At 39.7% G+C, this 22615-nt stretch overlaps 2 protein-coding genes across 13 annotated transcripts in view; one reads left to right on the forward strand and one right to left on the reverse strand.

The window, feature by feature from the left end:
• Nucleotides 1-3378, forward strand: part of ARFGEF1 (ADP ribosylation factor guanine nucleotide exchange factor 1) — a 100926-nt gene extending 97548 nt beyond the window's left edge. The window contains exons 37-39 of the mRNA XM_054058097.1: nucleotides 18-156; nucleotides 1069-1186; nucleotides 1921-3378. Coding sequence (XP_053914072.1) covers nucleotides 18-156; nucleotides 1069-1186; nucleotides 1921-2085 — 422 coding nt within the window. The 3' untranslated portion in view covers nucleotides 2086-3378. The remainder of the gene's footprint in view (nucleotides 1-17; nucleotides 157-1068; nucleotides 1187-1920) is intronic.
• Nucleotides 3379-3687: 309 nt separating this feature from the next.
• Nucleotides 3688-22615, reverse strand: part of CSPP1 (centrosome and spindle pole associated protein 1) — a 62826-nt gene continuing 43898 nt past the window's right edge. For 10 of the 12 annotated variants that reach the window (XM_054058071.1, XM_054058072.1, XM_054058073.1 and 7 more), the window contains 8 exons: nucleotides 22146-22266; nucleotides 21306-21451; nucleotides 20639-20779; nucleotides 15235-15275; nucleotides 13793-13856; nucleotides 9593-9702; nucleotides 9260-9410; nucleotides 3688-7274 (listed from right to left, as the gene is read on the reverse strand). In XM_054058071.1, the coding sequence (XP_053914046.1) occupies nucleotides 7054-7274; nucleotides 9260-9410; nucleotides 9593-9702; nucleotides 13793-13856; nucleotides 15235-15275; nucleotides 20639-20779; nucleotides 21306-21451; nucleotides 22146-22266 (995 nt within the window). In that variant the 3' untranslated portion in view covers nucleotides 3688-7053. Of the gene's footprint in view, nucleotides 7275-9259; nucleotides 9411-9592; nucleotides 9703-13792; nucleotides 13857-15234; nucleotides 15276-17776; nucleotides 17951-20638; nucleotides 20780-21305; nucleotides 21452-22145; nucleotides 22267-22615 lie in introns of those variants that run through there. The other 2 variants (XM_054058075.1, XR_008448426.1) reach the window with 2 other exon arrangements.

Consider the following 22615-nt stretch of genomic DNA (forward strand, 5'->3'; position numbering starts at 1 on the left):
GCTTGGAATTTCTCTAGGTTTCAAAGGCAAATCAAAGCCTAATCTTCTGAAACAGGAGACAAGTAGTCTTGCCTGTGGGTTGCGCATTCTGTTCCGTATGTACATGGATGAAAGCCGTACCAGTGCATGGGAAGAAGTCCAGCAAAGACTACTAAAGTAAGGCCCTTTTAGCTGAACCTGATGATGTTATTTCTGATGTTAAAGTATGTTTATTTTTGTTGAAAAGGATAGATCTCCTCTGTTTGCAATAAACTTCCTAGAGCCAGCACAGTGTGGTGGTGGTCACAACTAATATTAAAAGTTCTTATGTCACAGGGTAAGTGCTGTGCCTCCAGCAACGAAAGCTGTCTCTGGTTTTGTTCTCACTAAATCTTTTGCAAGAGACAATAAAGGGTTTTGTCACCTTATGGGTTTTTTTTTTTTGTAGCAGGTTGGGTAAGTGGGGGATTGTTATAGCTCTTCTTTAAACAGAACTACTACCTAAAACCCTGCTCTTTTCTTCCAGTAACCTCAGATAGGGAACTGATGCTGTTTGTTCTCATGTGTAGAAATGAGCACTGGGCTTCAGAGGCCTATGGCTACACAGAAGCTTTTGGCTTTTTGGTTATTCATTACTATGAATACTGAGGTTCATCTGAATATTTTTAGTTTACAAAGTCATTCAATCGAGTGTTGGAATAAGAGAGGGCTTAAAACTGTGGCAGTAATGCAGTGGAAGTATTTTGAGGTTTATAGACCAAGGAATAGAGACATCAGCATGAGATTAATTTTTAAAGTGTACGTATCATTTTGTCACGTGCATTTTAATACACCTCAAAGAGCATACGTTACACTCCAAATATAAGCACAAACAGGGCAGTTATGTTTTGTCAGCACACTTAATGCTAAAGTCCTAGGACTTTGGGTTTTAGTTGAACAAAATCACTGCTTTCTGTTACTAATCAGGCTTTCAAGATGCTGTTCTACACCAAGGCTCTATGCTGGTATAGCTGCAAAGCCAAAGTTCCCTCCCTGCTGCAGAGCTTAAAACAAACGTTGGTTCCTAGTTTTTGTGTCTTTTCTTTCTAGTGTCTGCAGTGAGGCTCTGAGTTATTTCCTCACTCTTACATCAGAAAGTCATCGGGAAGCCTGGACTAATCTATTACTCTTGTTTTTGACTAAAGTACTGAAGATAAGTGACGAAAGGGTAAGTAACTGCTTGGAATGGTATTTAAGACAGCATTTATGGGTAATTAGTTCCAGACCAGTTCTTCACCCACAGTTACATTGACTTGACTGTAAAAGCTCCTGGTGCAATATAGATGCTTTTTATTGAGGGAATGTACATCAGAACTGGACTCGATGCGTCCTGACAGTAGTAATGCAGAGTGGGGGTGCGGTGAGTAATAAAATGTGTCTGGGAGAGTCTCAATGATGCTAAAATTCTTTAGAAGTGTGTGTTAAGTTGCTTTTACCCTTCTCCTGCTGAGGAAGATGATCGGTGTCTGATACTTTATTTGAAGAACTAACTCCTGGTTCTGCGTCCAGTGCTACACATAGATCACCTTGACCCTCTCCAAAGCAATTCTGTAGTAAATAAATCCATACTTAGATCTCCCTCTTAACAAAACTTGGCTGAAATATGAAGTGCAAAGGGCCAGCTGCAACAAAAAACATACCTGATCCAGGAATGAGTCTTCCTCTTGAAGAATAAGCATTAGCAAGCAGCTGCGGGTAGCTAGCGAGCATCTGTCAGAGTATGTTGAAGCTGTCCTAGCCTTATTCTAGCACTTCTCATGTCAGTTATAAGGGTGTTTCTGCTTGTTACTTTGTGGGTTTCTCACTTTGACTTGGGAAAGTATTTAAAATTCTTCCCTTTCAACACACTTTCTGAGGTGTATTGATAAATAATACAGTAATTTCTTTTCTTTTTCTCCTCAGTTCAAGGCTCATGCCTCGTTCTACTATCCTCTGTTGTGTGAAATTATGCAGTTTGACCTTATTCCTGAACTTCGAGCTGTTCTGCGAAGGTTTTTCCTGCGGATTGGTGTGGTTTTCCAAATATCCCAACCACCTGAACAAGAGACTGGAATAAGCAAGCAGTAGCAGATAGTGACTGGGTATTGCTCTTTCAAAAAGTTGATATTCCTCAGCTAAATAAAAGGACCAGGTAGCTGAGCCATTCTGTCTGGATATCCATAAAAATGGTTTCTTTGTATGGCAATGTGTATCCAAGGGTTAACGGTACGGATGCTTACAAATGTAATTAAGGCTTAACACTCCAGTCCCTTTATTTCCTGATGGATTATCTCTCTCGGTTTCTCTTACCTGGCTCGTTCTGAGCAGAGCCAGCGTTTAGCACAGTCCTCTTGTCACCGTGGGCTGCGGTGTCCCTCACCGTCCTAGGCAGCAGCATGGCAGCAGGGGTTTGTGGCGGGAGTGAAGGAAAACGTACCCAAAGAACTATATATGTAAAGGTTTGAGCTTCTGCAAGAAGTACAACTCAGGAGAGCTGTATTTTGAAGGATAAAATGTTTATAGTGAAAAGAAAAATGGAGATTATTGTTCATGATAAAAGATATTTAGCAACTGTTGGATATTCTAAGATTTTTGCACACTCAGGCTGTCTGAGACATCGGGAAATCATCCTCCTGTGAAAAATGTACAGAGATGCAGGTCTGTAATATAAACTCTTTAACATTATACAGTTCTTCCTCAATTGTTTTATTTCTGTATTATTGATTTGCTGGAAACCCGTAACACTTCATTGTTTACCGAATGCACTAGAAGGTTGGGTTTATTTTTTGGGATTGTGATTTTTTTCTTTTTTCTTTTTCATTTTTTCTTTTGGTTTTGTTGTAGCCCAGCAGTTCGTGTTGCTGACTTTTGTCAAGAACAGAGGTAGAAATATCACAACTGACATAACTACCTGTAATATACTTGTTTTAGGGCTTTTCAATATAACGAGCCATTGAAATGATGATCCTTCAAGGACTGGAACTTGAATCACTGCAAACAAGTCTAGGTTGTGTCTGCTGTCACATGTTTTTTTGTTTGATGTAGATTTCACTCTTATGTACAGAATTTAATGTTGAATATATTCAAGTAATAAATCTGGCATGGTTTGGGGATGGTTAAATTTATTGGAAATGTATTCATACTGTGAATTGTGCTCTGATGGTTAAAAGACAAGATTGTCAAGCATTCTGTATTACAATGGATGTAGAAATTTTTTTCAGATGGACAAAATGTATATGGTACAGATATGTAAAGTTTTCTATGTAAAAAAAAATTCTGTACAACTTTCTGTACAATATTTGGTTCTCATCTGGCATATTCTAATCAGGTTATAGGTCAATAAAGTTTTTGAACTCTTTCATCAGTGCAATCAAAACTAGTCTAACCCACAGCTACTTGTTTTAAAGTTCTCTTTGCTTCTTCGCTTTTCACAAGGGTAGGGAGGGATAGAACAAGGGGGAGGGGCTTTAGTTTGGAGGGGGGACCGTTTAGATTAGACGTTAGGAAGAATTTCTTCACGATGTGTGTGGTGAGGCTCTGTCATAGGTTGCCCAGGGAAGCTGTGGCTGCCCCATCCCTGGGGGTGTTAAAGGCCAGGTTGGATGGGGCCTTGGGCAGCCTGATCTGGTGGGAGGTGTCCCTGCCCATGGCAGAGGGGTTGGAACTGGATGATCTTTAAGGTCCATTCCAACCCAAACCATTCTGTGATTCTTGGAATCATGCCCTTGTTTCAAAGGAGCAAACCCCCGCCACTGGGGGCAGGAAGGTGGGGGGCTTTTGTTTGGCCAGGTTATGCCTTGGTGTTAGGGAAAGACCTAGAGAGTGAAAGAGAGCGGTAAGTTTAATAGGAAAAGAACAAGGAGGAAAAAACATGCTTGTGGCTGGACTGGTCAAATGAACCCTGTTAGTGCTGCACAGACAGAAAGGCTAATGCTGCCTTCTGCCTTCTGGGAATTAAAAGAGGAATACAGGCGGCTATGGGATAAGGGTGGATGGAAGGGAAAGGCTGGGATCACAGTTGGTCCAACTGCTGACTCGCAGCACTTCAGCCAGCTTAAGCCTGGTCAGCATCTTTGATTTTGTAAGTAAAACTGGAGTTGAATTGTTCTCAAGTGTGTTCTTACAGAACTCGGAACTAGCAAAGGAGAGAAGCGTGAAGATGAGAAAGTGGATGAGGGAGCCTGATCGCAGAGAGGAATGGATGTGCCTCTCGCCAGTGAACTGGGAGATGGGTGAAGTGTAGCCGAACACAGCAGTTCAATAAGCATAAGCAGTTTGATGAAACAGCTACGCAAGAGACAGTGTTGAATTAAAAGGCCTGACCTGTGACTGAGAATTCTACCATAACATTAATTGAGGTGGAGCAAAACCAAATTGCATTTATTGAAGTCAGAAGGGGGAGAATTGAGGTTACTTTAATTGCAATAGTCCAGCCTTTTATTTTTTCATTTTGTTGTGTAATGTTTAAACCCTAAACCACAGTGCTGGGCCAGACCAGAGGTTTGTTTTGTCTGTTTGATGGTGATCAGCAGCAATTCTGTAACTGTCACGTGGCCTGTCCCTACTGATGTCACACGCTGTGACACTCGTGTGTCCTTGGTACCATTATCGAGGTGTTCTGACGCTGTTCCCCAGTCATTCTGCCATTTATGTCTCTCTTTTCCATGTGTTTGCCCAATTCCTTTTCCAATTTCTGTGTTCAAGATTTCAGCAGTCTGTGGCAACGAGTAGAAGAGATTATCTAAAAATTTTGGTAATTTGGGGGTTTTATGGCGTGTTTTTTTGCTTTAAACCTTCCTGCTTCGTTTTTCTGTTCTGTAGTCCCCTTCAGTAATGACTTTTTTTACAGCATGGCTGTCTCCTGCCTTTCCTTATTTATTGCTTGGGTGGAAAAGGCCTAATAGCTGTTTAGTCTTGTTTCATTGGAGACTGAGCTCCTGTGGTATCGTGACTCTTCCCTGTTACCTCTTCTTTGTTCTTCTTGCAGTGCCAGGACTGCCCAGCTGTGCTCTGGGTCGTGTGGTCCACCTGTAGCTCTCCAAACCATTTTGTGTCCGTGATGGTTATCAGAAGAGCAGGGTTGGGACCAGCTGTGTCCTGTTTCGGGCATCTCAACTCTGAGCTCAGGGTTGCAGCTGCTTTTATTTGCAGATGAGGCTGTAGTGATAAATAGAAAGGCTCTGCCCACACCTGGGCTTTAGAGACGCAGGGAAAGCTGAAGGAAAGCTGGGGAAAGGCCAAAAGTAGCCTGAGAGGCAGCCTGGATGCCAAAGGGAGGACAAGTGTGAGGATGAGGGGAATTGCTTATACTAAATGCTGTGAGGTTAATTGAATTCAGTGGCTTCAGGTCACTGCAGGGGTGAAAAGAAGCACCAACACTGCAGCATCCTAGGCTTGAACTGGAAGAAACAGCTGCCATCCCGAGGCACTCTGTGCATTCACAACAGTTCTTGCAGTTAACCGAGGCTGCTTTTTGGGGTAACACTGACTTCATGTTCCTGGGGGGAATAAAACTAATCAAAGTTCAGGGAATAAAAGTTAACTGTGTAGGCCTCTAGATGAGAAAGAAGGAAAAGACAAGGTCTGCTTCTAGCCTGGAGTGAGTGTATCGCACAGCTCAACTCATGAAGCAAGTGAAGAGTCATCAGGTGTCAAAACCCAGGGAAGGGCTGGCAGGTGGTGAATTGAAGAAAAATGTGACACATAAGGCAGGCTTCAGCCTGAGAGGCACAGTGCTACGGTGGCAACTGTTATAAAACCTTTGCCTGCTTAAAATCATGTTTTGGATTTGTGCCTCTGGGAAATTGAGGATTCAGCAGCCGCCAGGCCTGTGCTCCACAACCCAGCCTAGGTCTCGGGTTCACTGAGATCCTTGCCTTTCTTACTGGCCAAACTGATAACACCAATGGGCCTTTTGGCCTGTGAACCAAGAACTCATGGTACGCACTGGAATTCTTTGGCACTTCCTTTTTGGGAAGGAACAGGCTAAACCCAGGAAGCAGCTAAACCACCCAACCCTGAAGTGAGTCACTTAGCGAGCAGCTCTTACCTGCTGTTATCACAGAACTGCCCTGGCCTTCAAGCAGGGAGAGAGAAGCTTGAAGACATTTTAGTAACAACAAAGATACGGTTTACAAATGGTTCTGTCCTTTTTTTTTTTTCCCGTGCCCATCAAAGCTTTGGCAGCTGGGTGGGAATTCCTAACCAACACAAAAGCCACAACCTTACCCTTGCTTCACCTTGGCGTTTCAGTTCACTGAACTAAGTTTTTCCTTCCATCTACCCATCTTTGCTGAAGAAAGACCTGTGCTTCTATTCAGCAACTTCTCCATGTGCTTTTCCTGCCGCTTTGAGCATTCTTCTTCATGAGTAAACGTAGGGTGAAGCAAATGATAAATTAAGAATGTTTAACACTGCTGTCACATTTTTTGTAACAAAATAATTTATTAAGTTTTAAATCAGAACCATAAGTTAAACATATGCAAGAATATCCCTATTTCCAGCACATAACAGGGTAGGGAACACAAGATACATTGCTGATGGTCATTTCTCCGTGTAACAGTCTGCTGAGCTTTCATGCAGGATAACACTCCTCACTGCATCAAAACTAAGTTCCCTTTTCCAAGTTATTTGCTCTTTCAGGAAAAGCTCAAAATGCATCTCTGCTCAATTTCCAGACAGTTTGAGAACCTGGCTATAAAAAAAGCTAGGAATTAACTTTGATTTACTATTAAATTTACACACAAACAAATGCATACACACACACACACACATTGGTTTTGTGGTAAGTTCAGCTCTAAGGCTGAAACTTAACTTGTATAAAAAGTGCAAAAACAGCCAAGCTCTTCCCTCACTTTCATATCTAAACCATCCCTGCTTTAAATCTCTGTTACGCTGCAGCTTCTGTTACTTTATTATTGCTATTTTCCATTCTAGGTACAGCTCCACACTATGTACATGGAAGAGAACCATCCCTACAAGAGACCTTGGAAAGTGCAGGAGTGCTGTGTGGTCCCTCCCCGGCTGGAAGGCACGGCTGCTTCGCGAGGGCTCGGCTCAGCCGTGCGCGGTTGAGAGCCCTTCCCAACTCAGCAGTGTGTTTTCAGGCGAAAGCTTTGCTGGGCTTGACCGTTCGTCCGTGAACCTGCGGAGCGTCTCGGACGTTCCTGGTCGCAGCCAGGGCTCTGTTGCAACCGTGTCAACAGAACTGGGCCGTCTGCCAGCATTAGATGAAGCGTGCTTCAAAAGGTCGTCCACTTCTAGGGAAATATTATCACCTTAGAGAGGAGGACAGCAACGTACACATGTTAAAAGGGACAAAAGCTTCTCAAATCTTGTCACATCTTGTGATATCGAACAGGCTTCTTATTCTGCAATAAACACCTAAGTAATGCCTTTATAATGTATTTGTTTCTATTTAACAGGCATTTTTGATGTCCTGGGGATCTCAGTCCATCTAGAGTCAACAGCAAAAGACTCCAAGTCTTTGCTGTCCAATGCCAGCAGCTTCTGAGGCTGCTGTTGTTTACACAGTTAGGAACACGCACACCGGAGAAAGTAGGTGCTGGCTTGCAGAGACTTCATTGCCCGAAGTACTCACCAAGCCTACAGCGATGGGAATGGGTTTTTTTGGATGGGTGAAAACAGAGGCCTGGCTCCAATATGCACTAATTTTCCAATTAAGAAAACAATTGTAGGGTTGCTTTAGGATTCTCACATCAGTCCCATGAAAGAAAGTGAACTGAGCGTCCTTACTGTGCCAGCAGGATCTGCTCTTAAAATTTATCAAAGCCTGTAAGCTGCCATCTCCTGGTCACTTAAAGGGAAGACAAGCAGTCAGAATTCCTTAGGTATAGATTTGACAGAATTGTTTTCTCCCCGCAGTGTCTCTGAGGATGGAGAAGAAATAACAGTCCTAGCTGTTAGGAAAGAAGAGTATGCCACAAGGGCTCTATCATACTGCTAGGGAGGAGGAATAAAACCTCCTCACATCACTGATTTCGTTCGTAATGTCACTGAGGAGGAGGAGGGACCAAGAGTGCAGGCAGCAGTGCAGCCCTAGTGGCCAGAGCTGAGCAAAAGGGTCTCCTGTTCCATTTCCCAGGCACACATGCTAAGGAGGAGCGGATGGTCCCCATGTCTTCCAAAGAACAAGCTACATACAGACATATAACTATGTAAATACACACGCATATTATTTATCTCTAAAGGCTGAAGGTCTGGAGCCCATGACAAACAGAAGGCAAATGAAATAAAAAGTGCAGTTCACACGATACGAGGCAAAATTATAAAAGAGGTGAGATGGAACAAGGGCACAGAAGTAAAAGAAGCTTAAACAGTAAAAAAGTTTTGGGTGGAGTAAAATTAGTAAAGCATTTGTTTAGACTATAGAAAAAAGGAATATGAATGGTGGGGTTTTGTGACTTAAAAATCACAGTGAGATGGTCAAACAAACGAACAAAATTATGAAGTGCTTGTAAGTGTACCCATAGCAACAGAATTTGAACAACTGTCAGCATCTAGACTCTCATTAAGTTTATAAAAGGGATACCAATACTGCCATTGCCTAGACAGCAAAGGAACCACCTCCAGAAAAAGGGAGATTTCAGATTCAATTCTTTCAAATGAAAGAATCTTTAGCACGAAGTGCATCAGCTGGGTCATAAATTCGTCATGATGAGAGTGGTGAGGCATGGGCACAGGTTGCCCAGGGAAGTTGTGTCTGCCCCATCCCTGGAGATGTTCAAGGCCAGTTTGGATGGGGCCTTGGGCAGCCTGATCTGGTGGGAGGCATCCCTGCCCATAGCAGGAGGTTGGAACTGAATAATCTTTAAGGTCCCTTCCAACCCAAATATTCTATGATTCTATAACCCACACGAGAAACTAAAGGCCACTAACAGTTGCCATAATTGGTCTCTCATACAGAAAAGGCATTAACACAGCAGCTATGCCGCTGCGTATCCACATCTATCCAGTAGCAGTGACATTTGCAATACTGAAAGTGCTACAGGCAGGAGAAGTATGAGTGGCTGATCAGACAGGAATCTTCATCTTTTCCTATTACCCTCCTCTAAACTTACTCTAAGAAGCTGTGTTGAAGTTCACTGGGAATCTTTTGGAACAGCTACAGAAGTTCATAAATAATTCCTATGCTTGAGCCAGTTTCTCACTGTTCAGCTACAGGCAGTCTATTAGCATTTGTTCCTTTAATTACTGTAATTACTTCATATTGACTGCATCATCTCCACTACACAGAGCATACCTAAGTAAGCAGATTTCTGCTGGAGCTCCATCAGTCTGCGCAATCGTTCTTCATTCTTGCCTTTCAACTGATCAACATCAAGGCTGAAGTTCGAGTGCAAAGAAAAGCTGTCAGGCTGCAGCAATGGTGTCTGGCTCGGTGGAACATCCTCCTGCAGAAAATGCCAGAAGGCACAAATCCTTCAGTTAAATAGCATCCTTTTTTCAGAAGGGCAAAGAGTTATACACATACGTTATTAGTATCCATATCATCTTGCCACTTAGGAACCACAGGAACTGCCTGACATTACCTCTGTGGTCCACCTTCATATCTATACCAATCTGTTATACATACAGCATACTCCGAAGCTTTCTGCTTTATTCGTCTCCTCTCCCTTGCAGAAAGTGGAAACTGGGGTGATAAATTAACTTCTCCTAAGGCAGGAAACATTTCCCCATTAGCACCTGGAAAAACAGAGGTGAAACCATTTGCAAAGAAATCAAACAGGTTCAAACCTCTTTATGTTTTGAAATGAGTCAATCTACTGTACTTGATTTAATCACAGGAATTAACAGAATGTATTCAATTAGGACATCTTGCATGAAGCCAGTGACGTCCAGGTGCAGACAAAAGAAGGTATCACAAAAGTTAAAACAGTTAAACTGGAAGCAAAGCCAAGGACTATCTTGAGATACATACTGAAATATCTCTTATCTAGATCAGGTATTCCATGCTGGCACTCCGCTTACTTCACTATATGTTGTTTATACCTAGACCTCTAAAGAAAATGAGTATTCAAATGGGAATAGTGTCTCTGCTTGAAAAAGAGAACACTAGGCAAACTGGAGGCAGAAAAAGATACAAGAATGTAATAAATTATGTACACAAAATAGAGGATAAGGCTACATGGAATACATGATCATGTTACCAATGCCTTATTTGCATCTTAGTTATATCTTAGCCTCTTCATGTAATAAAGTGTTAGGATTTGTTCATACAAAAATAAATAGATAAATTTTTCATCACACTTCTATCACGTTATGGGTGGGGGCGGTAATTATTTTTATAACATAAATGAACACTAAGGTGATGTGACTGCTTCACACTTGCTTTGCCTATATCCCCTTCCTCCCCTGATTCTGGCAACTACTTAAAATAGTTTCAAACATAGTTTTTTCTCATTGGGACCAGTAGCCACTGCCTGGGGGTTGGTTTATGGCTTTGCCACTGGCTTGGCGCAGACACTGGGCTCTGTTTTCTACTTCAATCTCTCCCAGCACCTTGCAAGGAGCAGGGCCTCCCAGAAAAATAAAGGACTCTGCCTAACAAAACCAGCACAGAATCCATTACCACCAATCGCTCTTTGTGACAATGAAAGATAAAATTGTTTGCATTGGAAGGGACCTTAAAGATCATCCAGTTCCAACCTGCTGGCTCTTAGTCTAGTATGACACAGTAAGTAAATTAAAAAAAGAAATGTGTAAATACATATATACACACACACAAGCACATAGAGCACTGAACAATTCTGCAGCACACGTCTGAAATGATTCGGTTTGCTACGGGACATACTGTGACATTAAACATAAGCCACAGCTGTGGAAGGAATGGGTTTTTCATTGCTTAGCAATTAGAAAATAAATTTTAATGAAATATTTTACACAATAGCTACAAATTTCAAAGCTCTTCAAATGAAATTTTAAAAGTAATAATTATTTTGGTTGAAAATTTAAATACTTAGGTTTGAAAAATAAATTTGATTGATACTGACATCAAGCAAATTCAGGGAAACAAACAGATTTTTACAAAATTGTTCCGTATTCCTGGTTGGTTTTGCCTTAAAATAAAAATGTTATCCCTCTCTCCTCTTCCCCCTCCCCCAGGTCCCACCAAAATTACTCATGTTCTTATCACAGATGTTCCAAGTGAAAAAAAAAAAGGCAAAATTCTGAAATGGCATATGACAATCATAGAAACATAGAATCATAGAATAGTTTGGGTTGGAAGGCACCTTAAAGATCATCCAGTTCCAAACCCCCCTGCCATGGGCAGGGACACCTCCCATTAGATCAGGCTGCCCAAGGCCCCATCCAACCTGGCCTTGAACACCTCCAGGGATGGGGCAGACACCGTCTCCCTGGGCAACCTGTGCCAGAGCCTCACCACTCTTAGTGAAGAAATTCCTCCTTAAATCCCCTCATTGGAATTCTAGTTCCAAGATCAGTTGAACTTCATTATACTCCAAACAGTGCTATTACTGAGAATACAAAAATGTGTTTATTCATGTGAATTTATCACAACAGAAACAAAAGTACAAGCTACAGAAGAATTTATATGCACCTTTAGAGTTTCATCAGGGCAAGATGCTACCTGTTCCTTTCGTCATCTATTACTCAGACACTGCTATGTAAATGTCCTTTCAAATCACTGCATTAAGACTAATGAATTTCACGGTTTCATGTGAGGCATAAAAAGGGGGAAAAGAAATTGATAAACCTATTTACTCCCGACTGCCTCAAATTTCTGAATCTGAGGAGATAAAAGACAAATTCATTTGTAATGCTGACATCTATTAAAAAAATTGAGTTAGATTTTAAACCCACATTAAAAAAACCACCCAGGGGGTGGTGTTATGCTCTTAGGAAATGAAAAACATCGTTCAAGTGTATTTCACAAAAGCATTTCACAAAAAAACCTCAGACAATGTGAGCAGCACAATCCACAGAGAAGGCAGCCCACCAATAACGAAAGTTTTTATTTTTCATTTCAGAGACGTAAACAACCAGATTCATATTCAGAATTCAACAGCTATTTATAAGGCACAAAGGGTAACAAAGCTTTAACTGGTGCCTACAGCTCAGTTCCAGGGAATGTGATTTTCAACATAGTCATAAATGACTTTGGAAAGAAAGAAAAAGAAAATGAATAGTATCATAAGTTAACTCCATCATCTCACTAAGCTGCAAGAACCAGTTGGCATAGGAGAAGAAGGAAATAGGAGAGGGGATGATATATATCATGAACCTTGTGGAAGTGGTGAATAAAACCAAGGAGGATGCCATTTCACTGGTGGCAGATTCAGAGATGATGAAAGAGGATGGCTCACAGAAGGCAGGGTGTGGAAACTAACCTGCACAAAACTGCTAATGGTGAACAACTAGAGGGATTTAAAAATGCTGATTCCAATTCACGAAAGACAAACTATTACAGACTCATCTTATCAAGACTTCTTATATGCAAACACACAGCATTTGACTCAGGAAGCCTCTGAGCTCCGAGTCACTGGAGGCTGGAGGAGTCCATCACAGTGATGCTGCATGTCTGCCCTCCCCCTTCTATTCTTCCCTGTGCACCTATTCCAACTACCATCAGATACAGAGTATGTGGCCAGACTCTAGACTGATGGACTACCCTAAAGCATCCTTTCATTATTCGAGCTGTAAATAATAAATCCTATTTCCTAACCTGAAGAACAGTGGCTTGGCAGTGCTAGGTTAAGGGTAACGTCATGATCTTAAAGGTCTTCTCCAAACAAAATGATTCTATGATGCTATACTGCAGACTACAGAGAGTACCAAGCCTGAAAGCCCCATCCTGCGCCTTTCCCAATGCCAGATTCTCTTCTGTACTCCAGGATTTGCACATTAACAGAATAAGATTGAATACATTTCAAATGAAAAATTTTGCTTTCAATGAAAGCCAGAGAGAGCAATCATTGGTACACAGAAACATACCGAGTTTCATTAAAATTGACTTGCAGGAATCTACTGCATCTCCCCTACAGCAAACAAAAAAAACTTGTGAGATCACAGAAACATTTAGGTTAGAAAAGGCCTTTAAGATCATTATGTCCAGTCCTTAACCTAGCACTGCCAAGTCCACCACTAAACCATATCCCTAAGCACTACCTCTAAACAATTTTAAACACCTCCAGGGATACTGACTCAACCACTTCTCTGGGCAGCTTGATGCAATGCTTGTCAACTCTTCTGGTGAAGAAATTTTTCGTAATACCCAATCTAAACCTCCCCTGGCACAACTTGAGGCCATTTCATCTTGTCTTATCACTCATTACTTGGGAGAAGAGACCAACACCCACCTCCATACAACCTCCCTTCAGGTAGTTGTAGAAAGCAAAAAGGAGCCCCTCAGGCTCCTTTTCTCCAGACTATACAACCCCAGTTCCCTTAGCCATCTCCCGTAAGACTTGTGCTCCAGACCCCTTACCGGCTTCATTGCCCTTTTCTGCACATGCTCCAGCACCTCAATGTCCTTCTTGTAATGAGGGGCCCGAAACTGAACACAGTGCCAAGTACAGGAGCATGATCACTTCCCTGCTCCTGCTGGACACACTATTTCTGATACAAAGATGACTTGTAATTCATGATTTCACTCATAATTGTAAGCTGTGATTGCTAATAAATTATTTACTTTCATGCAGAACAATAGAAAAGCAACTTTAAAAAGAGCAATAATCATTTTAGAGACACAACATTAGATTAAATGACATGTTTGTACGCTTATAAACATGGTTAAGGAAACATATAAACTCACCAATGAAAGCACTATCAGATTCCAACAGTGAATTTTTCAAGAATTCATTAGATTCATTCCTGAACTACAAAAGTGAAACAGAAGAAATGCAAGTTCAGATGCCTCAATATCTTTCTGGGGCCAAATTATACTTACTGTAAATCAATTGCCAAACTTCTGCAAAGCAAGTGACAGCTCTACAGTGCTCTGCGCTATTCCTTACTTTATGGCTATTAAAATAACCAATATATTTTTAAATAATTCATGTTCTCTTTAAGTATTAGGGGGTTTCATTTTTCTGCAGTAATTCCATTTGCTGAAATTGCCTACACATGGTAAGTGCTGTGGCTTTTTGTGTAACACAGACATTCCCTTTAAGAAATTCACCCTAGTGACTTTGCTTCAGTTTCAGGGCAGTTCACACTAGAAGTGTGCTTTGCACCTGAAGTTTGTATGAAGAACTGATCAAATGAAGGATCGTAGAATGGTTTGGGTTGGAAGGGACCTTAAAGATCATCCATTTTGAACCCCTATGTTCGAAATGGAAGTTCCACTAGATCAGGAAAGATTCCTTAGGTTTCCCTTATTCCACCACATACAATCTTCAATATCAAAGCATTAAAATAATAGATTTCTTCATAGTAATAACAAGCACCAATAATTAGCGTAGTTCAATGCACAAGTTGCAGCAATTTGTTACAGAAATTCTAATACAGAATAATTTATGTTGAAAAACCACTCTGAAATCCAAGCAGTAGGAACTATTAGGGGAAACAGAACAAGAGAAAAAAAATTTACTGCAAAGCATTGCTCTGAAGAAGATTTTCAGGCAATAAATTACAACTATAAAATGCATTAAGGGGACTTTTTTTTAATAAAAAAAGTTTCATTCCTGTGTGCCGTTAGAGTATTTTCCTTAGGGCTAATGTCTTTACTCTTGCACAGTCTTCTATTTCACAGGGTTTCACATTCTCATGAGACACAATTGAACTCTGTTATTCTGTAGTCCGGGTTAGTGCAGAATTCCAATTTGACAGCACTTTATTTCGCTCTTTTCACCAAGTCAGAAAATAAACATCCCATTTGAGACAACGAATCTAATTACTGACTGCCACGTGCATCACTTAAGCCACCTGAATTCAGAGCAACTGCTTCTGGCTTCATTTTTTTCACTAATTCCCACCCCTAGCAGCAACCTAACATCATATGAATATAAAATAAGTACCAATGAATATAAAAAAGGAGAAAGTTAATGAATTAGCTATCTCTACATACAAAGATAAACAACTTGTACGTCAAGTTTAAAGAGGCTATCACTCATTGCACTGACAAGCTAGAGAAGTAAATAAAGCTTACTGTCTCTTCACTTAAGTCTAACTCCTTTCTCCCCATCTGTGAAAGACAATATTTCTCACACTTGAAAAAGGCAAAGCAATATAATTAAAAAAGCATTTTATTCTTACCAGTCCTATCTTTTGTGCGTTATTGCCAGAAGCAGAACCATCTTTGTTAACGAAGGTCATGTAGCAAGGGAAAAACAACAGTATTGACAGAAAACCAGTTAATACTAAAACACATTAGTTTTTATCAGCACATTATTACAAAAACAAAGACCACGAGGCATTACTTCTATAAAATTACAAACATTTCAATTAATACTTTTAAAACATCTGAATGCAATGTTTATTCCAGTTTCCTTATGTCAATATAAGTAGAATCTGGGAAATCAAACACAATTTGGTAGTATATTATTTCAAAGAACACTGAGCATGTGCAAGCCCTTCTCACGACTGGATTTATCAGTCAACAGAGCAAACATACTTTTCATATTAGAACTATATTTTTCATCTCTAATAAAAATTAATTATTTCCTATCTTGCTCACAACCCGATTTGTTAACCAGTAAAAGGAAGCATGATTATTTTTGTGGCTATTGAAAACCACTTTTCAAAATAAGATATAATCACACTTCATTAAACGCTATAATTGCACTAATTTGTAATGAATTCTGAGAAGCTCTCTATATTGCAACAGTCAGAACTACTTCTGTGCTATTTTACAACAATACTGTAAACACTTGTTACAGAAAGGTTATGTCCAAGTATTGATTGAATAACGTGAAAAACATCAATTTGTGGGAAGGCAGCAGGGTTTAAGCCATCAATTAGAGTGCAAAAGGTTGCTGCACAAATCTCTCATTTACCCTCTTTTGTTTTGTTTCGTTTGTTGATGCCCTAAGGTCTTTATTATTTTAATTACTGCATCTGAAATAATACCCAGTCTTCCAGCTAGCAAGAAATATATATTTCACTGTATGTTCTGTACACCACTAAATCTTAATGCGACTGGAACATGGTACTGAGAAAATACACCAGGGTAAGTAACTTCAGATGAAAAAGCATTTAAACAGAAACCTACTTTTCAAAATGCACCCAAGACCTCGAAGCCGATGGCCTTCTTACTGTAATAAAGATTATCCTCCCTTCATTAGCCTAAGTATCTTGGTTTTCTTGCCATCATCTTCACATATTAGATTTCATATATGTCACATATTTTTCTTACATTAAAAATATTTGTGAATTACAAAAAAAAAAAAAAAAAGTGGAAGTTAATGGTATTCAACATCCCAGTGGTTGAAAAACAGCAACACCTTAAACTCCATCTGAATTCCACAGCTAGGACACAAAAAACCTAATAATGGAGAGAGATCTAATTTATCAATTTTTGCTTAAATTTGCTATGAAGCAAGTAGAAAAGTAAACCAATACTGTAGCATATTTCAAAAATTAAGAGAGTCAAAAATCAATTATTTCTTTCATCACTAGGGATCACCTGAACCATGTATTTCCTGACCTCACTTTGGTTTTTGCCATTATTTTTAGTGGTCTTATCAAGAGATAGGCAAAGGGAGTCAGAAGTCTCATTTATATTTACTGAAGCTAAACATTACAACAGTTTTGTAGTTAAAACTCAGGGATATTCAAAAAAATATTTACTCTATACTCCAAACATCTGCTTGCCATGAATAGGAAGGTTTGTGTAGCTAAACAGTTGTATTTCTATCAACAGAACTGAAGGCTAACAATGCTCTCCCCGAGGTGGGACATCTCGACAACCAAACTGACTAGCAGGTAGGATGCAGTGTCAGAACAAACTCTGTTAGATGAAATCAGATCTCCTGGCTCCTGTCAGGGTGCAATAACCAGAGCAACAAACTGCAGAAAGACCCAAGAGCAAATGTATACTCAACTTGCTGAGCACACCATGTTTGCAGCTTTCAAAAGGAGTTTGAGACGTTGAACTGGACAGAGATCATTTCACAGGGGAACCTACTTGTCTAAGGATAAAAAACTCAACTCTGGAGAGCACAGAGAACCATTCTGAAAGTTTACCTAGCAATGACTCCAGGCACACTGGAAATGTAAATAAACAAAACAGAAGTTACTCTCTCTATTCCCTGCCTATGACAGGGGGGTTGGAACTAGATGATCTTTAAGGTTCCTTCCAACCCAAACTATTCTATGATTCTATTTGGGTTAAGTCTCCAAATAGAATATTTAATATTATTTTAAATATTCATTTCAAACAAAATATAATCAGGCAGGTTTTATTTCTTGCATCTCTGTCTAGCAATCTTATCCAGCGTGCAGCTGACCTTCTCTCTAGTATCAAAAAAACACAGCACATAGGCTCCCACTTCTGCACTGACAACCAGCCCATTCCTGAAATGCTAACTCCAGTCAAGCGGAGCAACAACATCAGACCTGCTCCTGTGCCTTTCCCTCCTATCTGCAAAAAGAATAATTTCCAGAAGTCTCGAAAAGACTGCCTTGCATAAAGCATTTAAAATATTTGGGATATTTAAAAAATCATTACTTTCTCAGGTTATAGTTCCACTCATAGTCCACATAGTTCTCTTTTGGATAGAGAAGAAAAAAGAAAAGAAAGAAAATTAATATCAGAGAGAAAACAGTACATAGAGCATGTAAAGTAAAGAACACTTACATATAGCGTGGGAAGACAGGTAAGCCTTTGCCACTACAGCCTATAATACGACCCTCAGTACAAAAATACATGTTGCTTTAATTCATCTTTCATTTTGCCTTAAATCAGACAATAAAACCACTCATCTATTTTCAGTGAGGGGAAGATGATGAACTTGTCTCTGAGGAAAATATACTGGAAATAGAGAGATACACGGCAACTAATTAATTCTCTTGCTCAGTACACAGTGACAGACTATAAACTTAAATGATGTTGTAAAGCAGTAGGAGACAGAAAGACAGAGGAAAGGCTGCTTGGGGATCCTCTAAGCATCAGCGGAAAACTGTTCTAAAAATCAGCTGCTTGTTTACTAATTAATCTAATCGTCTGAGGAAATGCATCTTTAGGTTGTTAACCATGTAAGCCTCCATTATCCATTTAGCATTAGCGTATGTCTAAAATGACTGCTTGTCCTTAAAACTGAATGAAAAAAAAAGCAAATTTGCTTTGTAGCTGGTGGAAGTTCCTCTCCAGATAACACTAAATTAAAACCTTCTCAGACTGGCCCGTTGAAAATTATTCTAATGGCAGAAAACCAAAACCAAATCCCACACAGATCTCAGCTGAAGCTAGTGAATTACTTTTCATCAGCTGAGTCAATCTCACAAAGGTGAAGACTGAAGACAACCCTATACATTCCACTTAGATATTAAATGATATTGTATTACAACAGCATGTCATAAGCACAGAAATTGGTATAGATACGCTTATTTGCAATTGTAGCATTTCGTTATCCATCAACAATACTGCCCACATTGCTTGAAGACCAGCACATCTGTCCAAGGTGGAACAGGAATCATCTTTAACACTCACTAGGCTACAAAACAAAATACCCTGCAAGTAATTGTCACTCTTCATATCTTGGTGATTTTGTTAATCTTACATATATGTCTATTAACAGGCAGCACAAACAAGCCTCAAAGAATGACCTGTGGTAAGAAGAGGCGTAAGTTTTTTTAAAGCAGTATGGAAGGGTGTAACTATTCTCCTTTCACGTGCGTTTGAGAGGTTTTTTCTGCAAAAATTCCACCTCCTCTCTGAGGCTAAAAAATATCTTAAGGAGAAATCTGAAATTCTACTAGGTGTCTGTGGCAAGGAGGGGGCTGCAGGGATGGCCTCTGTGAGAAGATGCCAGAGGCTGCCCTGTGCCAGGCAAAGCCAATACCACAGGGGGTCAGCCAAGCTTCTGGCGCCTCTGCGAAAACATTTAGAAAAGGGCAAAACAAAGCATGGCAGTGAGACGTGAGGACAAAACTGTGAGAAACAGCCCTGCAGACACCAAAGTCAGAGAAGAAGGAAGGGGAGGAGGTGGTCCAGGTGCTGGAACAAAGATTCCCCCACTGCCGCTGAAGGAGACCATGGTGGAGTAGATGGAAAGGTGCAAGGAGACAAGATCAGCAGAGAGGAACTGCTCTGTACTGACCATAATTCCTGCCACGCCCCCCCCTCAGCCTCATGCCATTCACTGCATCATTGAAGCGACTAAACATAACATAGGATGGGATCAAGGATGGGGAGCAGGGTATTGGGAGTAAAGGACGGAAGCTGGGCCTGGGGAAGGGCACAGGAAAGGTGTGATTTTGATGTTTATCTTTTTGTTTCCCATGACTAAGTAATTTAATGTAATTTAATCATGAATTAAGTATTTATTTACATTGATAATAAATTAGGTTTTCCTCAAGTTGAGTCTGTTCTGCCTGCAACAGCAATTTGTAAGGAATCTTCCTGTCTGTACCTTGGCCAAGAAGCTTTCTCTTTCCCATTTTCCCCATCTGGCCAAGGGGCATGTGAGAGGGGGCACGAGCAGGCGAGTAGTCTGGCTGCTAGCCAAAGCTAACCCACCACCAAAGGAATAAAGTTACTTTCTCTTCAAAGATACAGTCAAGCCTGAATTACAGAAACACACACTTCTCGGAGAAATTTGTACCTTGCAATCAAAACTGAGGTCATTTATTGAAGCGACTCTTGTGGATATTTTTTAATAACATCTAAACCAACTTGAGTTACTGCTCTTTCATGATTGCTCATAAAAGATATTTGAATGAACAATACAGATGGAGTTAAGTGCAGCATACAAAAAAGGGGGACTACATTTACTTTTCACTGCTCCTGCAATACGTGGCCAAAATATTTTACTGTGTTAGGATGCTAATACTTTACTATGTTAGGATGATCAAGCAAAAGAAGCAACATTCCATTCTAGAACCTCAAACTAGTTATGATATTGTGGTGATTAAGGGCCAAACATACTTTCTCCAATATGATATCTTACATCTGGTTTCTGAAGCAAAGACTGTTTACAGATACAGACGCCTGAAACTTTGAAACAATCAAATCGAGACTATGGAAATAAAGGAATTTAATCCATTACAAAGAGACCAAGGTGCAGACACACTGGCTGCAATTTAAGCAATTCACAGTTTCACAGCTATCTACTTCTTCAGTGAAACCTGAAGAAATGCCACAAGGAATTTACCAGCTAACACCTCTAACCTCTGTCACAAAGCAGCTGAAAAGTTTTACTGCTCTGTAGTTTTATCTAAAAAACAGTAACCAAACTACTTTTCTCTTGCACTTTTTCAGTTACTTTCAGGGAACCAGAAGGAAACAGTCACTGTAATTTGAAAAAAAAAAAACCTTCCATTGTTTAGTACCTTACGTTATGACAGAATTTTAGCCTTCTTGTGTTTTACTCTTTTGTGCTACAGTGCTGATATTGAACTTGAAAGAAGTAAAGCTAGAGCTGGTGTTTTTTAATTCTTATTAAAACAAAAACAAATAAACAAAAATCATTAAAATTATCTTGGACCAGTCATTCCTTACCTCCGGTCCCTCTCCTCATTCTCATTCTGTCAAGTTTCTTTTGCTGCTCTCTCAACAGTGCCTGCTGTTGAATCTCTAGGGTCTGGTCATCTTTTGGAGGATCAGGATACATGTGCCTCAAGCCCATACGTGTTTCTGCATCTAGAGCAAAGATAGGAAATTTACATTTTTCCCTAAAGCAACATTTATGAAAAACATTTTTAAAGAATTAACTACAGATATGAAGTCACTACTCAAAATAATGATGAGCCACTTAGCAATTATTTTACAATTTTACTACATTAAAATATATTTTCTGGTAAAGAAGAAACAGAAAGTTACATAGAATCATATTTTGTTGGTGGGTAAATAAAATCAAATTCAGTCTACTTTCAATAACATCATAATATCACATGCATAACACGTTTAAGAAGCAAGTACTGGAAGCTGGGAGAGTGCTGTAACTCAGCATTACAACATCATGAATTTTGTCCACCTGTAGAAATATCCACACAGAAAAATACATACACATACAAAACACAGTCCACAGAGTCTGTCATGTATGGGCAGTAGCTGTGGAGATGCTTATTATTATTTTTGTCTTTAAATCTTGGGTTGCATGGAAGATGCAGGAAAAGAACAGATGTTTCACTACCTTTATTCATTGACAACAAGAAGATCTACCTGCCTTTGTATTTAAGTTCATTAAATTCCCAGATATTCTGTATATTGACAGGATCTTGTGCCTCCTTTGATGAAGCTCGCCTTACTGGAGCCTGCAGACGAAGCCTGGCCATCTCAAATATGTCCTTGGGATTCTTTTCTCTCCTCACACTTGAAAATTGCAAAACAAGCAGAGTATAATTTAACATTGTAAGATGAGTGGGTTGCATGGAAATAGAGCATTGACAAAGATTTTATTCTTAAATAAAGCTATCAAAACAGGAAAATAAATTCAAAAGTAATGACACTGCACATTGTGTTATAAAAAGGGATAATCTACTTAAAATAAAATAAAAAACCTCATGCTTTATGGAGTGGAACTAAGACTGATAATCTGATGAGCTTTTTACAACTAATTGGTACAATTAACTAATACATTTTGGAAGTAAGCCTATCTTCTTTAAACGAAAATGGTATGATTTTCAATAAGAAAAAGTATTTCCACAGCAGTGTGCTATTCATAAGTATATTAATCAGCAGTAGTACAGCAGTTCATGGGCGTAAATTATGCCCTAGGAAAAAAGGTAATGAGATAAAGTTCTGCCTCAGACACACTCTCCAGGACAGAGCATTGCAGCTCCCAATCTTACCAGCACAGCCATCCTTACACCACACCTCAGTAAGATACTTGGAAAAACACAATACATATCAGAAAAAAAAAAAAGAAGACTATTTTATGTACAGGTTCTATCATTATATGTTCATTTCACTCATGTATTAACCAGCTAATACTAGCTACTAATACACAGCAGCTCTGAGCACTTGTGCAAAATCTGATTTTTAAAACTGAAGATGAAATTCTGACCGTGTAATTGGTACATCGTCATCACTGGCCACATTTAGCAACTGTTCCTGCAGTCGCCTCTCTTCGCTACGAAGCTGCTTCTTCATCTCTGATAATTCATTAATCACATTCTTTCTTTCCTCTGGAATTTAACAAAATAAAAATAAAGAGTGTCAGAGACACTTTTCTGACTACCTCATAAATGTAAGGTAAAAAAAAAAAAAAAGATATTATGAACTGTTAATTAAAACAAGGATTATACAAACACAAGATTCACAGCATTTCATACCCTATAAGTCAAGTCAGAGCTTGTATTTTGAGATAGCAAAATAGGACCAGATCCCCTGAACTGCAAAAAGCATCTAAACTTCAGTGGAAATATTTTGTTGTATTTAAAAAAGGAAAAGCTATCAAATAACAGCAAGTAGACACTACCAGGAAATAGTGTTATTTTGAAATCAGCAAACCTACACAGCCCTCAGAGTCAGAGG

Source organism: Cuculus canorus, chromosome 2 (assembly GCF_017976375.1).
Source record: "Cuculus canorus isolate bCucCan1 chromosome 2, bCucCan1.pri, whole genome shotgun sequence".
Lineage (NCBI taxonomy): Eukaryota > Metazoa > Chordata > Aves > Cuculiformes > Cuculidae > Cuculus > Cuculus canorus.